Below are 20,432 nucleotides of genomic sequence, written 5' to 3' on the forward strand. Positions count from 1 at the left end.
GGAGGAAAGCGGTGACAGTCTGACTGAGTTGTGGTGAAACGCCACGCACTCATCCAACCAGCCATGCCTTTCCTCCTGCGCATCGCGTCTGCAGTGATTGTTGCTTTGCCTGCACCTCCTCAACTCCAGTGGTGTCCTGCCGGGCACCATCCGGTATTTCAGTCTTGGCAGTGGGTGGCTATTTCAGTCTTGTCAGCTTCTAATGTGTCTCGATCGTGGAATGAGTGTGGGCCCATGAAGTTAAATAGATAAGGTTCTGGATCGTTTGTTGACTCGTAGGCACGCATGTTCGGTAAGGGTTCGCTGTATAAATAGCTATTCATTGTGATGGCTGCTTTCTGTATTCCCATCCCAGTGTGCCATTTACAATCTATACTATAAATGGAGCCGTGTGTGTGTGTGTGTGTGTGTGTGTGTGTGTGTGTGTGTGTGTGTGTGTGTGTGTGTGTATGTGTGTGTGTGTGTGTGTGTGTGTGTGTGTGTGTGTGTGTGTGTGTGTATGTGCGCGCGTCCATCCATGCGTGTGAGTTCCACCCATTGGTTGGACAGTTCGCCTGACTCTTTCTTTACTTTCTATACTACGGCCACAAATTTAGGAACTCTTCAGAATTGCATTTTCTCTCAAGCAGTGCTTTTACTTATGTTATAAGGTTATATTAATATTGTTACTGTGGAGCTAATGCACGTTTGCAATTATTTCTGACTTTTCTCAAATTGTGAGTTGAACAGGTGACTGTGTCAGACGGGTTTCTGTGAAATTGGTGATGGCATGACAGCGGAGCAGAAAACGTTGCATATTCTGCTGTTTTGACGTGGGAATTCCCATTTACTTTTATGAGCGGGAGGAGGAGAGAAAAGATGGGACAACTTTGGAAGAGGGAAGGTGGGGGGGGAAGGGGTTGAGGACTTTCAATGGGAGGGGGGCATGTGGAGGTTTGAAGGCTTGAGTGTGGGGAGCGGATCGATGCCTTAGGGTATGGAGGAGAAGGACTAGGAGTTGCGGTTGAGGCGAGGGGAGGAAAGCAATGATGGGACAGAGTTGGGAGGGGGAGGTTGAGGCTTTCTTGTTGAGTTTTCAGAATTGCATGTGTGAGTTTACTCACAGTAAAAATGTAATTGTGTGTGTGTGTGTGTGTGTGTGTGTGTGTGTGTGTGTGTGTGTGTGTGTGTGTGTGTGTGTGTGTGTGTGTGTGTGTGTGTGTGTGTGTGTGTGTGTGTGAGAGAGAGAGAGAGAGAGAGAGAGAGAGAGAGAGAGAGAGAGAGAGAGAGAGAGAGAGAGAGAGAGAGAGAGAGAGAGAGAGAGAGAGAGAGAGAGAGAGAGAGAGAGAGAGAGAGAGAGAGAGAGAGAGAGAGAGAGAGAGAGACACTTTGGAGGTGGGAGGGTGTGGTGATGCAATCAACTTACAGGTAATGTGCTCGTACACGATAAACCCGACTTGGTCTCTGGATGATTCTGTCTATTGTGGCAGCTTCATCTGGTGGTTTAATGAAATCTTGTTAAAGGTCAATTGGTGTTGGAAAAGATCACGTGATTAAGGTTAATTGGCCTAGGATTAAGATCACGTGATCGCCTGTCAGCGTAGAGCTTGGGTGGCTCAGCGGTTCCAGTGGGTATGGTAGCGGAGATTACAAGGCCACAATCTGACCTGGAATCGATAACCTGCCTGATATCTGCGGTGATTTTAACATGCCTCGCCGGATTTGTATCGGGCAACTGTGACATATCCAATGGCTGTAACAATTTTTTTGCGTGAAAAGGTGTGGGTGGGTAGGGGAGGGGGATCCATAGGTAGATCGCTTTAAGACTCGAGCATGGACCATGTGATCGCGTAGGTTAGGTTCCCTTTGTAGCAAGATATTTGTCAGAAGTAAGTTCTTGCTCCTCGTTGCCATTCTTCGTGCCCTGAGCCACACTTCGCCATGTGATGCGTCAGCCACAACAATCATCATCTTGCAGCCACAACCAGCTAGTGCCAGCTAAAAGTCCTCACCTGTTCCCCCTTCGTTGTGCGAGTCTGGTATTTGTCGGCACCATTAGTGGGTTACGCCTTATTTATCTCTGCTGTGTATAAGTTTGCATGTCCTTTTCATTCCTGTCTGTGTTCTTTGACTGCCAGATCGGTGCCGTTTATTGAGCCTTTTGTCTACCCTTTTCCCCCGAATACTTTGTTTGTTTGTTTTTTTATTTTTTTTTAAACCCTTTTAATTACAAGCATTTTCCGTTTTTCTTGGGGCATCGTAGTAGCAATTAATTGAACGCAGCACTTTTAACACCATTTTGGAATCTGTGGGGGTCTTACAACTCCGGTGCAGATGGTCCGTGCTAACGGAGGCTGTTTGGCATGACATCTGGTGCTCAGGAGTGGGATATAAGAACGTTAAATTTAAAACGGTCACTCCTGACACGACCCGACATCTGGGAGTCAGGTCATGGGATAGTGTATTTATTTTGGCAATCATATCGTAAGCTTTGATGGGCCTAATGGCCTCCTCCTGCATTGAAGTTCTTTGAAAGGGAACATATACAATTATATATAACCTTATTACTTGCAGGTTACTGTTTCCTCTCCTCTTTTCTTGTTCATTCATTCCCTTGCCTCTTTTTCCAAAAAAGGCCTTATTGCTCCACTGTCAGTATGTTTCCTTTTTACCCACTGTCCACTTACTTTTCCTTGATCTTGTATAAAGGATGAAAGACAAAAACAACAATTGAATTCAAAAATTAATCTGATAAAACCAAAGAAGGCTGCAAGAGCAGTAACGATACAGTAGAGTTTTTACTGACCTTGAAAAAATTGCAACAGAATTGATCTCTTGCATAGGCTTCAGTACAACCCCTAGTGGTGGTTGTCTGGCAGCTTAGCTGCCGGGGTAGCGATCATTTCTTGAAGCGCGACTGTGTCACTGATGCAGTGCCCCTCTACCAGTGTACACACACTGGAACTGGTACTCATTTCGCTGACCTCAGAAGTATGACAGGCTGAGTCAACCCCCTGGTGTATTAATTCAGTGGCCGACGGGGCTTGAACTCAGGATCCTAGGATCCCAAGCCGCCACCCTAACCACTAAGCCAACACCAGGCTACACAACCCCTAGTGACAACACACTCAAAATCAGACAAAATAAGATCATGGGAAATTAGTCTAATTTGCATGAAGCCAAGATGGTGGCCTGCTGAGGAGTTTGTTGTGTGATCTCCTCAATAACCCTCCTTGGGTCTGATAAGTTTTATGCAGAATATTGTTTTTTTAATCCAGTGGTCTGAATATGAAGTATGAATGAACCTACACTTAAAATTGAATAGAATTTACTTCCAGTGTTGCTAAAATTGAAAGTTTCAACAGACGTCAAACAGAAAGGTCGAGTATTACTGTCGTTTCTGTGCTCCTGTGTGTGTACTTGGGTGCGTTTGTGAATCACGATCATGGATTTTTATTGGTGAAGCATGGATGAATGTGCTTTATGTGGGGAAGATCTTGCTAATGGCCAAGAAACTGTGCAAATCGTGGTGAAGGGTGTCGAAGGGGTAAACAATGCTAGTGCAGGCCAGCGACTCCATGTCTTGTGCAGGAAAAATTACTGCAATGACAAATCTATTCAGGTCGATCAGAAAAGGAAAAGGGCCAATGAATCTCAGACTCAAATTTGTGCGCGTCGCTCTCATAAATCGATTTTTTTTAGGTTCTCAGATCATTGCTTTTTGTGTGAAACTGAGGTGTTGAAGAATAAACAACACCAGGATGACGGTATATTTCCCTTGTGGACATCAGATTTACAAGTGATAGTCTGAAGGTTCTGTGACGAGAGACGTGATGAGTGGGCCGAAGCTATCCAAGGCAGGGTTGAATATGCGCGGGATCTTCATGCAGTGGATATAATCTATCACCAAATGTGTGGTGTAAATTTTCGGATTAGAAAGCAGATCCCTTCTTGATATCAGCACCAACAAAACCCAGCAAAGCACCCTAGTTTGGGTTGGTCGGCAAATTCTTCACGAGAGGAGATTTCTCAAAGTCATGGTGAATTGAGATAAAATAATGATGAACAGATGACTGACTGTAAGTGATCTTGTTCAACATATGTCTGCTATCTGTTACTGATGCATACAGTGGCAAGTATATGAAACAGAAACTGTGTGAACATTTGGGTGATAATGTTTAAAGATCGAACATCAATGGTAAACCTGACGTTGTCACTTTTTCAGAAGCACTGCTACAAAAATTCTTCATAAATTCTATGAGATGCCTAAAATGGACAATCTGGTGGCACAAATACATCAAATCATCAAAGTTGTGGCAGCGCTTATAAAAAGTGATATGAAAAGTCAGCAGACATTTAAGGAATATAACATCAAGGCGTCCAATATGGCAGAACAGTAGGAGAAGGACATCAGTATTGCGACACAATACACCAAGTCGCTGGTATTGGTTTTGGAAGGCATCTTTGGCATGAAGTATAAGTCACATATCTGCCTCTTCATGGATTGCAGACAGGTTTGTGAGATCTCGCTTATTACATCTTGCATTTACAGGATCTGGATGCCCTCCACCAGTCGTGACCTCTGTCTAAAAGTGAGAAATTTGCAAGATCTCTTCATTTTCTACTTTCCAATGCACACATTTCTAACTCTGTTTACCCTCCTCAGAAGGAAGCCGAAGTGAAAAACTTTCTTAGAAACTCGAGAAAGGATACAAAGTCTATAAGGTGTTGACCAATGGTTGGATTTTCTTTTGAGGAATGCAATTGGATTGACCTCCATTTTTTTCAAAACAAATCTTCAAACATTCCCTGAAATAGAACAAACAAGAATTGCTGTTAATGCATGATATATTTCTTGATTTTCTTTGAAACCTTGGGAAATTTTGATTACATTCAGAACTTACAGTACTTTGATTTTTATCACTGGAAAAACCATTATCAACCAGAAGTAAGCAAAGTTTTAACAATTCTAACTTACAAGTTATGCTGATTTGATTTGGAATGGTATCATTTAAGTATGTGATCACATTTTGTCCAATCTGCACACTTATTTAATTGATAATAAAAAAGGATTGGCAATATTTGTGACAATGAAATGATCGGGCATTCATCCTCCTGTTGTCTTTGAGAAATTATGACTGCTCCTATTTCTGAAAGTGTTTTCTTATGAAAACATATCTGAAAATAAGATTTCATGTGATTAAAACATTACAGACTCATACAGGCTTATTGGGGTGCAGAAAGTGAATGACTTGCAAACTTTATGTATAAATGTACCCCATGACCTTTGACCCCTAAATGACCTTAAACTCTAAAATGCAGCATGGCATCCCACCAGGTGATGATTGTTACACCCCAAGGAACATTTTAATCATGGATGTCAGCCATTAACAAAAAATGCCATCAAAACTTTTTTTAGGCCTCTTTTTTTTGGCCCTTGGCAGGCAGACTCTCTCTGTTCATAGTACATGTGTATGGTCTAAAGTCAGCCATTTAGGAGATAAGGCAGCCGAAAGTTTGCTTTGGCTGCAATATTGGATTTATGCTAATTAGACTAATTTCCCCTGATCCGATTTTGTCCGATTTTGAGTATGTTGTTACTAGATATGTACTGGAGCATATGCAAAAAAGAGCATTTCTGTTGCAATTTGTTTGAGGTTATTCTATATGTTTACTGCACGCTCTATGTGTGTATGCCTGGTGTTGGCTTAACAGCTAAGGTGGTGGGCTTTTGATCTGAGGGTCCGGAGTTCAAATCCCACTCAGCTGTTGAATTAATACCAGGTAGGGTTGACTCGGCCTGTCATCCTTCCGAGGTCGGCAAAATGAGTGCCAGCATGCTGGCATATTGTGTCGGAGTGGCGACCCGTCCAGGATTGTACCCAATAGTCAAGGAGACTGCTTAAGCACCAATGCTCTGCACAGAGTATGGTCCCAATCTCCTCCTCCTCTATGTGTGTAGTGTTTCAAGTTATAGCTTACACACATTGCGTTTTCTTCCTAGGACGCAACGTGCTCGTGATTTTGGCAGCAGCACTCGTGTCTTTTGCATTTTCATCCTTCCATCTGCAACCATTTGTTATCACCGGCGAGGTACAACCGGGATTACCAACCTTTCATCCCCCACCTTTCTCAGAGGAGAGGAATGGAACAGTCATCACCTTCTCACATATTGTACAGGTAGTTAGATCACTGTAGTTGCTCATCCTGTCCTGGGGATTGGAGAAATGGTGGCAGTGTAAGAGATGATGAGTTTGAGTGAGCATGAGTTTAGAATAACTGTGGAGTGAGCATTTACTTTGAATATCTTTGCCTGTGAATTCACTGGTGAAAAAATATTTGTGTATCTATGTCCAGGATCTAGGGACTGCACTGTTGGTTATACCACTTGTTGGCTTCATGGAAAGCATCGCTATTGCAAAGGCCTTTGGTAAGCACCTGTGAACTATTCTCTATTCTCAAGTGCTGGTTTATTCAGTGGTATTCTCTCCTTTTAGAATGTGGTTATTTCGAACTACAGGGTTGGAATAGCCTTTCATATTTTTTTAATACAATGTTTATTTATGACTGTATGAAATCACTATGATGTTTGATAATGTCCCTTCACAACTTCAAGTGGTAGCTCAACGCTGTTGCAATTGATCCTTGTACGTGTCGCCAAACCTTGCTGCTTGATTGTTCATTTTTTCTTCCTTTCTTTTCTTCCTTATTATTCCCGTTTTGGTTCGTAGACTCTCTCATATTTGATGCTTACCTCTTGCATGTGCCAAATATCTGAACATAAATTAGAACGGCACTTGGTGGAGCGCATACGTCCGCCAGGCTTGACAGTTTACGTTTTGTATCCTACTGATCAGCCATATCTGCATCTGAACCATTCGTCCTTGTCACACACTAAAATCTAAATGCCTTGTTTTTGTCACCTTCCCAACTCATCCACCAAGTTTTGTCACAAACCATCCACAACTTTTTGAAACATAATACTATACAGTACATCATTTTAGCACATCTCTCATTTGTGAAGAATCACTTTAAAAAATTAAAAAATTCTCGGATCCCCATCCGGATCTGGATCTTCTCCAAAATCGAACCATTTCGTCCTTGTCACACAAACATCGTGCCCACCAAGTGTCATCCATAACTTTTTGAGACATTGCTTTTGTCCCTATCACTCAGTGGTGAAGAATCACTTAAAAAATTCTCGTATCCGGATCTGGATCTTCACCAAAATCTATTATGTGCCGGTAATTATGGTTTTCCCTCTCCTTCATCCTTGTCACACTCCCAATGTGACAACACCAAATTTCGTCCAAATCCGTTCATAACTTTTTGAGATATCCTGCTCACAGATTAACAAACAAACAAGCAGGGGTGAAAACATAACCTTTGTCCTCTTCGGTGGCAGAGGTAATGAAAGCTTGAAGAGCAGACTAATTTGGTTCGCTCATATTTTTCAAATCTTTTTCTTTAGGGGCTATTTCCATATTATGCTTGTGTGAAGGGAAATGGGTGGGAAATTGACAAAAGGAATCAAAGGATGGCATATCAGAGAGATAATTTAGTGTGTAGTTTGGAGAAGAAGGGAGAAAAATAAGAGGGTCGAGAAGAGATAGGAGATAATCATAATAATAAAAGCTTTATTTCAATTCGACTTCCGGTTCCGGTTTTGAGCGGCAAGAGGTCTCCTTCGGGGCTCCCTGCTGACATTCTCAAAGTTAAGTTCCGGTTGTTATTTGTCCCGTTTTAACTGTTTAATTTTCTCACCTACATGTTAATGTGTGTTCCTAGTTCGGTTTTGTTTCAAAAATCGTGCTATTTTGTGAGTATTTTTGTCGACGTTCTTACTTGGTGTTTGAGGCCTAGTCCTAGGTTTGAGGCCTAGTCCTAGGTTTGAGGCCTACCGGTTCCACTCGGTGTTCGATCGTTTTTTTTTGTTTGTTTGTTTTTTCTCCCCATTACCTTCAATTTCTATCCTCCCCATTACCTTCAATTTTCATCCTCCCCACTTTCCAAACATCCCCCATTCTCCCAACTAATCTCTTTCTTATCTCAAAAAAAAATAAAATAAAATAAAATAAAATAAAAAAAAAAAACCCAACAATAACAACAACACGCTCACCTTCTCCCGATTCTGCTACTTCTTCTTCCTCTTAACTTCCTCCTCGTCTTCCTCGATTTCTTTTTTTTTTTTTACACTTCCATGACCTAATCTGTTGAACTCTCTCATACATTAATATTAACAACAAAAACGATCTTATAATGCTTCATCTTCCTCTCTCACACATGTGGTACTCTTTACTGTTTCACAATGCACTTCTCTTCTGCTATTTTAACAGACTGCTCTCATTTCGACCTCTCCTTCATTCCTTGCCTAAAAAATCCAACTATTACAGCGCTTCTTCTCTCCATGCTCTGAATTCGCCTTCATTGCATCCATCAAGAATTGTGTTAAATCGCATCTCTGACCTAAAACTTTTAAAAACCACAGTTTTCCATGGATGCACTCTTTCCAACAACCATTCTTTTTTTCCAACTTCATTGCCAACTCACCCCCCTCACCACTCACTCTCACTCTCAAAGCAACCATCCCACTCTTGTCCCTCCAAGCCTCCCTCTCACCTCTTTCAAAAATTCCCCCCTCACCTTTCTCCCACCTTTCATCCCCCTCACTCTTCCTTCTCTAAGTTGCCCCCCTCTCATCCACCAAACCTGCCTCCCTCCACTGCCCTCTCACCTCCATCTCTTCACTCCACCTCCTCAAATCCTCAACTGCCATCTTCCTTGTCTCTTGTCCCCCTCTCTCCCAGCACCACAGAGCCTTTTCTCCTCCTCATTCGGCCCCCTCCCCTCGCTATTCTGCAATACCCCCCCCTCCTCCAGCAACCCTCCTTACCTCCCCCCTCGTCCCTCGTCCTACCCTCCCCCGCCCCCTCCACCTCCTGCACCCAAAGCCTCCTCCCCTACCTCTTCATTAAAAGTGTGGACCTCAAATATCCGGGGCCTTCGCTCAAACCTTTCAGATCTTTCCATGCAGGTTGCCACTGACAAACCAGACATTATCTGCCTAACAGAAACTTTCCTCTCCCAAGACGTGTCTGACTCCCAAGTATCTCTCCCTGGTTACTCCCTCTTACGGTATGACAGACCTGAGCCTCGTCCTGGTGGAGGTGTTGCTCTCTTCATCAAAGACTCTATTCCTCACTCTCCCTGCACTGCTCTCACTCCCCACACCCCCAGGAATACCTCTGGCTTCGGCTTCCCTCCACTCCCACCTCATGTTTATATGTGTACTGTACCGTCCACCGAACAGTGATGACTCCATCTACACCTCACTCTCCGAAAACATGGACCATCTTCTATCTTCTCATCCAAACTCTCTCTTCCTCTTATGTGGCGACTTCAATTGTCATCACGCCAGTTGGCTAGGTGTGGGTACCTCTCTCACCTGCCATGGGGACGTCAGCAAAAGCTTTCTGTGACTCATTGGGACTGACTCAATCGGTCAACTTCCCGACCCGGATCTCAACCAATGGTACTCCATCTCTTCTGGATCTGATTTTGACAAATTTCCCTGACAATATCTGCTGCTCTTCCTTCGCTCCAATTGGTTCTTCTGACCACGTCCTTGTTAAAGTGGACATCTCTCTGGCTGTCATCAGAGAACCACCTCACCGCCGTCGAGTCTGGCATTTCACTCAAGCCGACTGGCAGGGTCTCGAGCAGCCATCAAACTTACAGACTGGTCTCCTATCACTACTTTCTCAAACATCAACTCATCCTGGGAATTCCTTCAAAGAAACTTGCTCTCCCTCATGCACAGATTTATCCCCTCTCGTGTTCAGTTGTCTTACCCTTCCTCCCGCCCTTGGTTTACTGAAGCTTGTGGCGAGGCAGTTGTCCTGAAACAACTTGCCTTTGCCTCATGGAAAGCAAACCCAACTGAGGAGCAATCTCAGTTCTTTCCACAAAGCTCGGAACAAGTGTGTATCTACCCTCAGGAGAGCCAGAAAACAACATCTTTCTCATCTCAAGTCTGAACTCTCAGACCTCTCTCCCTCCTCAAAATCCTGGTGGCGTTTAATCAAATCTGTTTCTGGTGTATGTTCCCCCTCCATCCCCTCCCTTACCTCAAATGGCCGCACTGCTGATTCCACACGTGATAAAGCTGAATGTCTAAACTCGGTGTTTGCAGCTAAATCTTGTGTCCCAAACCCATCACTATCTCTACCCACTTTACCCAGTCGCACCCAACTGTCCCTGGACTCTGTATCCTTTTCTCCTGACAAGGTGGAGAGCTTGCTTTCAAACCTCGAGTCAGATTCTGCAACCGGTCCAGACGGCATCAGCCCACGTGTCCTCAAAGCCTGCTCTTCTGCTCTTGCTCACCCTCTCTCTGTTCTATTCACCCTCTCATTTTCCCAAGGTCATCTGCCATCTGCTTGGAAATCTGCTAACATCACTGCCCTGCATAAAAAAGGTGCAAAAACAGATCCCTGTAACTACAGACCAATCAGCCTTCTCCCAATCATCAGCAAGGTTATGGAATCCATCATTGCTTCAGACATGAAATCCTTCCTCTTCTCCAATGGCTTGATTTCCAATCATCAATTTGGTTTCAGACCAGGTCACTCTACCCTGGATATGCTGCTACTGCTCTCCCATCAATGGATGGAGGTCCTCAATGCCAGACAGGAAATCCGAGCCGTATCCCTGGACATATCACGTGCTTTTGACACAGTCTGGCACCCTGCCCTACTCACCAAACTCTCTTCCCATGGTATTCAAGGCCATCTCCACTCATGGCTCGCAGACTTCCTCTCCTGTCGCAGTCAACGTGTGGCCCTAAATGGAGTTCTTTCATCCCCTCTTCCTGTGCAGGCTGGAGTTCCTCAAGGTAGCGTTCTGGGCCCTGAATTTTTCTGGTTTTCATCAATGATCTCTCGGACTCTCTGGAAAATCCTCTATTTCTCTTTGCCGATGACTCCACCCTCTGCCGTACCATCTGTCATCCCTCAGACCGGCAAGCAGCAGCTTCTTCGCTCACTGCAGATCTGGATAAAATCACAAACTGGTCCAACACGTGGAACATGTCTTTCAATCCACACAAATCTCACACTCTCACTATGTCTCTTCGAAAGGACCGTTTACAAAACCCCCATCCACTTTCTCAACAATCCTCTGGAAGAGAGTCTTTCTTTCAAGCTTCTAGGTCTCACTATCTGCCATGACCTTTCCTGGGAAAGTCACATTTCCAACCTTGCCTCAAAAGCCAGTCGCCGACTGAGAATCCTCCGTCGTGCAAAGTCCTTCCTCGGCCCTCTTGAGCTCCTGACTACTTACAAAGCTTTTGTCCGTAGCCTGATGGAGTACTGCTCTCCCCTCTGGGCTGGTGCTCCTGCCTCCCACCTTTCTCGACTTCACGCTGTCGAAACCAGGGCTTTTAAGATCATTGGCATCTCCCGCAATGAAGCTGAGTCTTTGGGCCTCTCACTCAATCACCGCAGGTTGGTCGGTGGTCTTTCTGTCTTCTACCGACTCCTCTCCAGCCTTGCCCCCCCTGCTCTCTCTGCGATTTGTCCCAACCACATTTCCACAGGGCGCTCAAGGTCCGCCAACAACCCCCTTCTGGTAAAACTACCAAAATCACGAATCACTGCTCATCTTCACTCTTTCATTCCTCTTTTTTCCCGCCTTTGGAATAAACTTCCTCTCACTCTATTCTTTCCCATTCTTCCCTCCAGGCTTTCAAAACAGCTGTTCACCACCACCTCTTATCTTCCCCCATCCAAATCCTCGATCTTTTCTACCCCCGATAATCCACCCATGCCCACTTCCTTCAATTCTCCTGCTTTCCTTCCTGAAAGTCCCTGTAATGTCCATCTTCTCCTCGCCATGTTCCCCGTCCCATCCCCATCCCTCTCCCTTCCACAGTTCACCTGTGTCTGTTCCCCAATGTTTTGTCCCTTCCACTCCCACCCCTCTTGTCTCATGCCTCCTTGCTGTGAGTTGTGTGTTAGCTCTCATACGAGCCTCGACCAAGGTATACAAAAAAAAAAAAAAAAAAAAAAAAAACTTCCATTGTGGCCAAAGGCCAAATTGAGGTAAGTTTTACAACTGATAATTTTAGCAAATAAAATATGATAATACAATAAAGTGGCAATAAAAATAACATCAAAGCAGAATAAAAATAACATTAAGAAAAAACAATTTTGCAATAATTTAGCAATTCACATAACATCAAAGTTCAGATTTTGATAATCGTTGAAATTTATTCATTGTGCAGATGAGAAATGCCATTGGGCTGTTCTTGAATCTTGTGGTTTTACATTTTTACTCAGTTAGTTGTTTGGAGTTACATAGTTGATAGCTGCTATGAGATCTGTCTGCAAGTAAACAAGTGGTGAAGTTTGAAATTTGGAAGCAATCTCGTGAAAGAACAACAAATTTGTTCAGGTCTCTTGTCATGTGACTCCAGACCACAGTTGCGTAAAGCATCCAAGTAACTATAGAAGTTTGGGCCAAGGATAAGTCTGCAAGTGTTAAACTGCAAGTGTTAAACTTAAACTGATAACAATGTCTCCTATCTGCCAATGGTGTTAAAAACGATAAGACGTAAACTGACACGACTTAAACTGATCATTATTTGCAATTTACCTCTTGTTAAATTGTTTACTTTTAATACAGCAGTATGTACAAATTCCCCTCTTAGATAGTGAATATGATTAAAAAATAAGGAGAACATTTTCTTGAAGTAAAATAACACACATCATACTGCAAGGTTCTGTGTCGGAGTGGCGACCCGTCCAGGATTGTACCCAATGACCAAGGAGACTGCTGAGGTAGCACCAACGCTCTGTACAGAGTATGGTCCCAATGGATGGATAAATGGATACTGCAAGTTTGTTTTATATGCAATATATTTTGTACAAGATGAGATTTGTGTGCTGTACTGTGCTGACATTGGTATTTCATTTGCTTTTTGTATTATATATCTTTTCTTTTCCCCTCTTGCTATTTCCCTTTTCTTTGTCTCCCTCCCAGCACGTGACAATAAGTACCCTGTGGATCCAAGCCAAGAGCTGATTGCCATTGGTATGTAATAATAACAGCACCCTTCAAACCTCAACTCTCCCTCTTTTCACCATTTTGCTTTTCGTTACAGCTCCCACACAATCATTTATAAACTTCTTTCACCGATTATGCAAGAGGTGATGAATAATTCCATTACATGATGAGAGGTATTCAGCAACTTTCATGGATAAGAACCGTGCAATTGTCCAAGATGCACCAATTTTAAAAACAAATGAATGTAGATAGTGGTGGCCACCATGTACCAATCTTAACATCAGTGTGATGGATGTTGCCTCTCGATAATTCCAAGAGAACGGTGCCTCATAAAAGACCATGATCGCCAGTCGTCACGGAGCTGGTGCCGCCAATGGCTCTGAGCACTGGTCTTGGTATCCAAGCTGTTTTATGATTGATTGATGCGATTGATCCCTCCTGATCCAAGCTCGATTGATCCCTCCTGATCCATATGTGCTGCCTTCTCCACGTGTCCCATTGGAATGGTCCGCAGTACAAACTCTATCATGGTTTTGGCGTGAATACGCGGGAGGTATACGAGTCGAAGCGGGGGTTGATTATTTGGGCCAGACGGTGCAGCCTGATGAGCAGAACTCAACACAAGGGTGCGAAGGGACAAGAGGTGTTGAATGTGTGGAGGAGAAATAAAGCCTGAGAACAAGAGAAGTGAGCAAAATAATTAAAGGAGGTCGAAGGACAGAAGGAGAATGGGAATGAAAGTTGAATAAAGATTCGGCAGGAATAAAAACCAATCGGTCGAGAATGTGCTGTGAGAAACCGCAATAGGCTCGAGGCTGGCTGATGACTCTTAACTCCAGAACTCCTCCCAACTCTCTTGATCTGCTCGTTGCTCATATTTTATTGGGTTCTAACCCCCACCTCTGGCAGTAGGAGGAGTTGTGCCCACAAAAGATCCTTCCCTCTGCACCTAATACACTATGTGGCCAAAAGTATGTGGACACCTGCTCGTCCAACATCTCATTCCAAAATCATGGGCATTAATCTGGAGTTGGTTCCCCCTTTGCTGCTATAATAGCCTCCACTCTTCTGGGAAGGCTTTCCACAAGATGATGTAACATTGCTGCGGGGATTTGCTTCCATTAAGCCACAAGAGCATAAGTAAGGTCAGGCACTGATGTTAGATAATTAGGTCTGGCTCGAAGTCGGCATTCCAATTCATCCCAAAGGTGTTCGATGGGGGTTGAGGTCAGGGCTCTGTGCAGGCCAGTAAAGTTCTTCCACACCGATTTCGACAAACCATTTCTGTATGGACCTCACTTTGTGCATGGGGGCATTGTCATGCTGAAACAGGAAAGGGCCTTCCCCAAACCATTTCCACAAAGTTGAAAGCACAGAGTCATCTAGAATGTCATTGTATGCTGTGGCATTAAGATTTCCCTCAATGGAACTAAGGGGCCTAGCCTGAACCATGAAAAACTGCCCCAGACTATTATTCCTCCTTCACCAAACTTTACAATTAGCACTATGCATTCAGGCAGGTAGCGTTCTCCTGGCATCCACCAAATCCAGATTCATCCGTCAGATTTCCAGATGGTGAAGCGTGATTCATCACTCCAGAGAATGCGGTTTTCACTGCTCCACAGTCCAATGGCGGTGAGCTTTACACAACTCCAACTGACGCTTGGCATTGCACATGGTGATCTTAGGCTTGTGTGCGGCTGCTCAGCAATGGAAACCCATTTCATGAAGCTCTTGATGAACAGTGCATGTGCTGACGTTGCTTCCAGAGTCAGGTTGGAACTCGGTAGTGAGTGTTGCAACTGACGACAGATGATTTTTCCACACTACGTGCTTCAGCACTTGGCGGTCCCGTTCTGTGAGCTTGTGTGGCTTACCACTTTGCAGCTGAGCTGTTGTTGCTCCTAGACGTTTCCACTTCACAATAACAGCACTTACAGTTGACGGGGGCAGCTCTAGCAGGGCAGAAATTTGACGAACTGACTTGTTGGAAAGGTGGCATCCGATAACGGTGCCACGTTGAAAGTCACCGAGCTCTTCAGTACAGCCCATTCTACTACCAGTGTTTGTATATGGAAATTGCATGGCTGTGTGCTTGATTTTATTTACCTTTCAGCAATGGGTGTGGCTGAAATAGCCAAATCCACTAATTAGAAGGGGTGTCTGCATACTTTTGGCCATGTCGTGTATGATCGCTGGTATTCTGACCTCCGCTGGTACCTGGTGATTGGTTGTGGTGGTTTTAGCGCTCTGTCTCTCTCGAGATGATGGATTGAGCCATCTGGTGGAGTTCCTGATGTCCACCAAACCAGTTTGGGGCAACTGAGTAGCGTTTGCGCCAAGGATTTATGAACGGTGGGCTGGCGAGCATGGGGCTTTAGTGGGAGGAGCATGCAGTGCCTTCAGAAAATATATGCACCCCTCAACCTTTGTCACCTTTTGTTGTGTTACAGCCTGAAAATATAATGGATTAAATTTAAAATTTTTGTCACCGATCTGCACAAAATACCCTGTAATGACAAAGTGATATAATGACAAATTTGATGAGGATTTGCATATCGTCACTGAATTCAACCACCAAATATTTTTGAGGTCAACATAGGCCAAAAAAATTTTTAATTGTCAATTTTTATCCAATTAACTTGAAATTTGAACAGGATTTTCATATCAGCTCAATGATACATTATACAACCACCAAATATTTTGAGGTCAGCAACTGCCAAATGGTCAACAGACCAAATGTCACCAACTTAGGTGCAATTTCTAAAATCCTCAGTTTTCATCAGATTGACTTGAAATTTGAACAGGATTTGCATATCAGGTTAATTCATTCAACCACCAATTACTTTTGAGGTCAAAAGGTCAACAAAGGCCTAATTACTAAAATTGAGAGATATGGCCAAAAACTACATATATCATGATGTCTCAAAAAGTTGTGGGTGAGTTCTGACAATGCTAGATGGATGAGTTGGTTCGGTAACAAAAACAAGCAGATTCAATTTTGGTTCAGATCCAGTCCATCAGTGGGATACAAAAATTCAGATCAGATCAGTGGGGTTCAGATCCATTAGCCTGGCGGAGGTAGGCGCTCAACCGAGTGCCATTCTACGTTGTTCTGTTTTGCCAAGTGTCGCTCTATGAGTGGTTTCTCATCTGTTTATCTGTTTGTCTGTCTGTGAGCAGGATATCTCAAAAAGTTATGGACGGATTCGGACAAAGCTTTTTGGACAGGGTGGGTGTGTGGCAATTACAAACTATATTTTGGTGAACATCCGGATCTGGGTCCGAATACTTTAACTCTTTGAGTGATTCTTCACCTTTGAGAGATAGGGTCAAAAACTATATGTACTGTTGCATGATATCTCAAAAATTTGTGGACTGATTATGGCAAAACTAGGTGGATGAGTTGGGTAGGTGACAAGAATAAGCCTGTTTGACTTTGGTTCAGGTCCGAGTGCAGATCTGGCCTATCAGTGGGATACAAAACGTAAACTGTTCAACCTGGCAGCGGTATGCGTTCTACCGTGTGCTGTTTTAGTTTAAAAATGTAATTACACCAATTACCACTTTAATAACCATTATTACCGGTCACTTGTGGAGTTGACATTAATTGTTTGAAATTTTTTTTTTTAGCAGTTCAACCACACATTGTTTTGAAGGTTTGTTCTGTATAGTTTTGGGATTTTAGCCTGATATCTGTCAATTGTGCTGAGACCTGTTGATCTTTGTCTCAGGAACAACCAACATCTTTGGATCCTTTTTGTCTGCCTTCCCCGTCACAGGCAGTTTCACCAGGTGAGCTCATTCTTTTCTTTTTCCTTTATTTATTTTCATTTAAGAGACTCAGTGGTGTAAATGGTTAGAGCATCTGCTCGAAGTCTGTGAGGTCGCTGGTTCGAACCCTGGCTGAGTCATACCAAAGACTAAAAAATATTGTACGTGCTGATTCCTTTCTTGACCATCAGCATTCAAAAGGGTAGAGCATACACAAACAACCATAGTTTGGGCAGGCTTGATGGGCCTAATGGCCTCCCTCCTGCGTTGATTTTCCTTTTTAAGTTTATTCTATTTTTTTCTGTTTTTATCCTTGCTTTGCACGAATTTTTACCTCCACCACCAAAGGTGGATGGAGGTTATGTTTTCACCCCAGTTTGTCTGTTTGTCTGTCTGGCTGTTTGTCTGCGAGCACAATATCTCAAAAAGTTGTGGCTGGGTTGGGTGTGTGACAAGGACGAATTGATTAGATTTTGGTGAAGATCCATACCCGGATAAGGCCCAGTCACACCTTGACGTTTTAGCCAGGAATGGGAACGTATAAAAATGCACGTAAAACGTTGGCGAACGCTGAAGTTTTGAGGTTTTTTAAAAAGTTTTGGTCGTATTCATAACGTATTAGTAACGGGCACAGAACGTTTCGTTGTGTTAAAGATAACTTATACCAACGAATGCTTAGCCTGTTGTCGGCATTCACAACCTATGCCCAACGACAGTTTAACTTAGTCATAGTGCGCTGCACGTATCGCCGACGAACTCGTGGCGTTCTCTGTTAAAAACCTGCCGCACGCAGATTTAAATCAAAACCGCCTGAAAATTGGAAGTGTCAACATCGCAGTCACACCTTGACGATTTAGCCAGCGTATGCCGACCTATGAAAAATGTGTCTAAAACGCTGGGACACGTCGAATACGGTATGGGTAAGTTGTGTATACGTTAGGAGCATGATGAAAAACAATGAAGTACGCTGGCATATTACATGGTACGTCTAGTACGTTGTGAAATTTAAAGCATGCTGAAAATTTTACGACGTACTCGACGTATGGCTCACAAGTTCCGCATACGCTGGCATAAGTTCTCGGCACGCTCCGCAATCATTTACCCACGTCGGCCACACGTTACTTGTAAGTTACTCATAAGTCGAAACACGTCGCGGTAATGTTTAGCATACCCGAAACTTAATTTTTAACCTATGAGTAACGTGCTTTGAGCCTATTAGTAGCGTGCTTTGAACCTATGAGTAGCGTGCTTTGAACCTATGTGTAACGTATCTCAAACGCACATTGGCATATGTAGACGAATTTGATTGACGTCTTCCGGACGACCACAGAACTTACTGAACGTGTTTCTAACTTACAGCTACCGTATAAGGCGTATTGGCAGCGTTTAGGGGAATTGGTATATACAAATGGGCTTCACAAGAGGAACCCGTCAGTGTTCCAGACTCCATGTTGAGTAGATGTCAATGTCAGTGGCAGTAGCAGTAGTAGTAGTAGTTCGAGAGAATTTAGTCATGTCGATGTTATTAGTAGTAGTAGTAGTAGTAGTAGTTCGAGAGAATTTAATGATGTCGATGTTATTAGTAGTAGTAGTTCGAGTGAATTTACTGATGTCGATGTTAGTAGTAGTAGTAGTAGTAGTAGTAGTAGTAGTAGTAGTAGTAGTAGTAGTAGTAGTAGTACTATTAAGTAACGTGTTGCAAAGTGTGAACAACGTTCGTGTAGCGTGCTTACAAAACGTTACTCATAGGTTAGAAATAAGTTTCGGGTACGCTAAACATTACCTCCACGTGTTTCGACTTATGAGTAACTTACAAGTAACGTGTTTCAACGTGTGTCAACGATCGCATAACGTGCCAATAACTTATGGCCAGCGTAGCGGAACGTGTGAGTCATATGCCGGCATACGTCGTAAAATTTCAAGCATGAAAAAATTCGAGGAAAACCCAAAAGTTCAACGTTTAAAGCCAGCGTACTACCACTTATGGCAGTGTTTTTCAGCGTGGTCTTAAACAAAACGTACCCATAACGTATTCAACGTGTACCAGCGTTTTACACAAATTTTCCAAAAATCGGCATAAGCTGGCTAAAACGTCAAGGTGTGACTGGGCCTATACTAGAATTTTAAAAGTGATTCTTCATCATTTAGAGATAGGGCCAAAAACGACATGTAGCACGGTATCTCAACGAAAAGTTGTGTATGGATTCAGATGAAACTTGATGGACAGGTTAGATATGTGATTAGGAAAAATTGTTTTGATTTTGATGAAGATCCAAATCTGAGAATTTTTTAAACGTGATTCTTCACCTTTGAGTGATAGAGCTAAAAACGATACACAACACAATGTCTCAAAAAGTTATAGATGGATATGGACAAAACTTGGTGGACATGTTGGTTGTGTGATGAGGACAAATTGATTCGATTTTGGTGAATATCCGGTTCTGGATCTGCACATGAGAATTTAAAATTTTAAAAGCGATTCTTAATGATTGAGAGATGGGGCTAAAAACGATATTTCAAAAAGTTGTGGATGAGTTGTTTAGGTGACAAGAACAAACTGATTAGATTTTGGTTGAGGTTCAGATACAGATCCGGCCTATCAGTGGGATACAAAACGTATACTATTCAGCCTGGCAGAGGTGTGCACTCTACCAAGTGCTGTTCTAGTTTTCTTTATTTGCTTTTGTAATTTGTTTTTTATTGTTTGCAATAATGTGTTGTTTCATTTTCTTATTTACTTTATTTGTTTTACTCAAACTTTTAGTTATTTTATTTGTGTTTGAAGTTTGATTTAAAATTCTTCTTCTTCTTTTCACGAGACTTCAAGAAAAGCAGCCATTGTCTTATCAATGTATATAAAAATGTTTTTGAATTGCTGTGCATGTTTATTGTCTTATATTTCAAAAACATGATACTATTTTTTTTTCTTCTTTAGAACAGCTGTGAATTCACAAAGTGGGGTGTGTACACCTGCTGGAGGGTTAATTACAGGTTAGTCATTTTGATTATCTCTCTTCACTAACATATTCTGATATCCATAGTTTTGGCACGCAGCACTTGCAGTATTGTCTATATTGCTTGTTTTGGGTAGTATTGATCCAGCTTCATGCCCGGTGTTGGCTTAATGGTTAGGGTAGTTGGCTTGGGATCCGAGGATCCTGAGTTCAAATCCCACTCGGCTGTTGAATTCATACCAGGTGGGGTTGACTCTGCCTGGCATCCTTCCGAGGTCAGCAAAATGACTGCCAGCTTGCTGGTATCCTGTGTCAGAGTGGCGAGCCATCCAGGATTGTGCCCAATAGCCAAGGAGACTGCTTAGGCAGCACCAACACTCTGCACAGAGTGTGGTCCCAATGGATGGATGGATGGATAGATCCATCATCATTGCCATCCTCCATCTGGCTTTAAGTTCTACCCTTTGTTTTCCATGTATTCACCCTTCTTTTATAAATTTTACGCTAATATTGTTGCGGTCGCCGGATTTTCAACCAGTGTCTCAATCCCTATCCCGAGGAACCAATGTTATGGTTGACCGCCAGTTGGACTCGTGGTGAAATCCTTCACACACACGATCACCAATTTAGTGATGGATTGTTGAAAGAGACCATATGCCA

At 43.1% G+C, this 20,432-nt stretch overlaps 1 protein-coding gene across 8 annotated transcripts in view; it reads left to right on the top strand.

Moving 5' to 3' along the window:
- Window positions 1-20,432, top strand: part of SLC26A11 (solute carrier family 26 member 11) — an 81,826-nt gene that overhangs the window by 41,916 nt on the left and 19,478 nt on the right. For all 8 annotated transcript variants that reach the window (XM_085858236.1, XM_085858235.1, XM_085858241.1 and 5 more), the window contains 5 exons: window positions 5,984-6,159; window positions 6,337-6,409; window positions 13,021-13,071; window positions 16,779-16,839; window positions 19,754-19,809. In XM_085858236.1, coding sequence (XP_085714362.1) covers window positions 5,984-6,159; window positions 6,337-6,409; window positions 13,021-13,071; window positions 16,779-16,839; window positions 19,754-19,809 — 417 coding nt within the window. The remainder of the gene's footprint in view (window positions 1-5,983; window positions 6,160-6,336; window positions 6,410-13,020; window positions 13,072-16,778; window positions 16,840-19,753; window positions 19,810-20,432) is intronic.

The sequence above is a fragment of the Eptatretus burgeri genome, chromosome 15 (assembly GCF_056783735.1).
Source record: "Eptatretus burgeri isolate ZD-2024b chromosome 15, Ebu_testis_v1, whole genome shotgun sequence".
In the NCBI taxonomy this organism is placed as follows: Eukaryota; Metazoa; Chordata; class Myxini; order Myxiniformes; family Myxinidae; genus Eptatretus; species Eptatretus burgeri.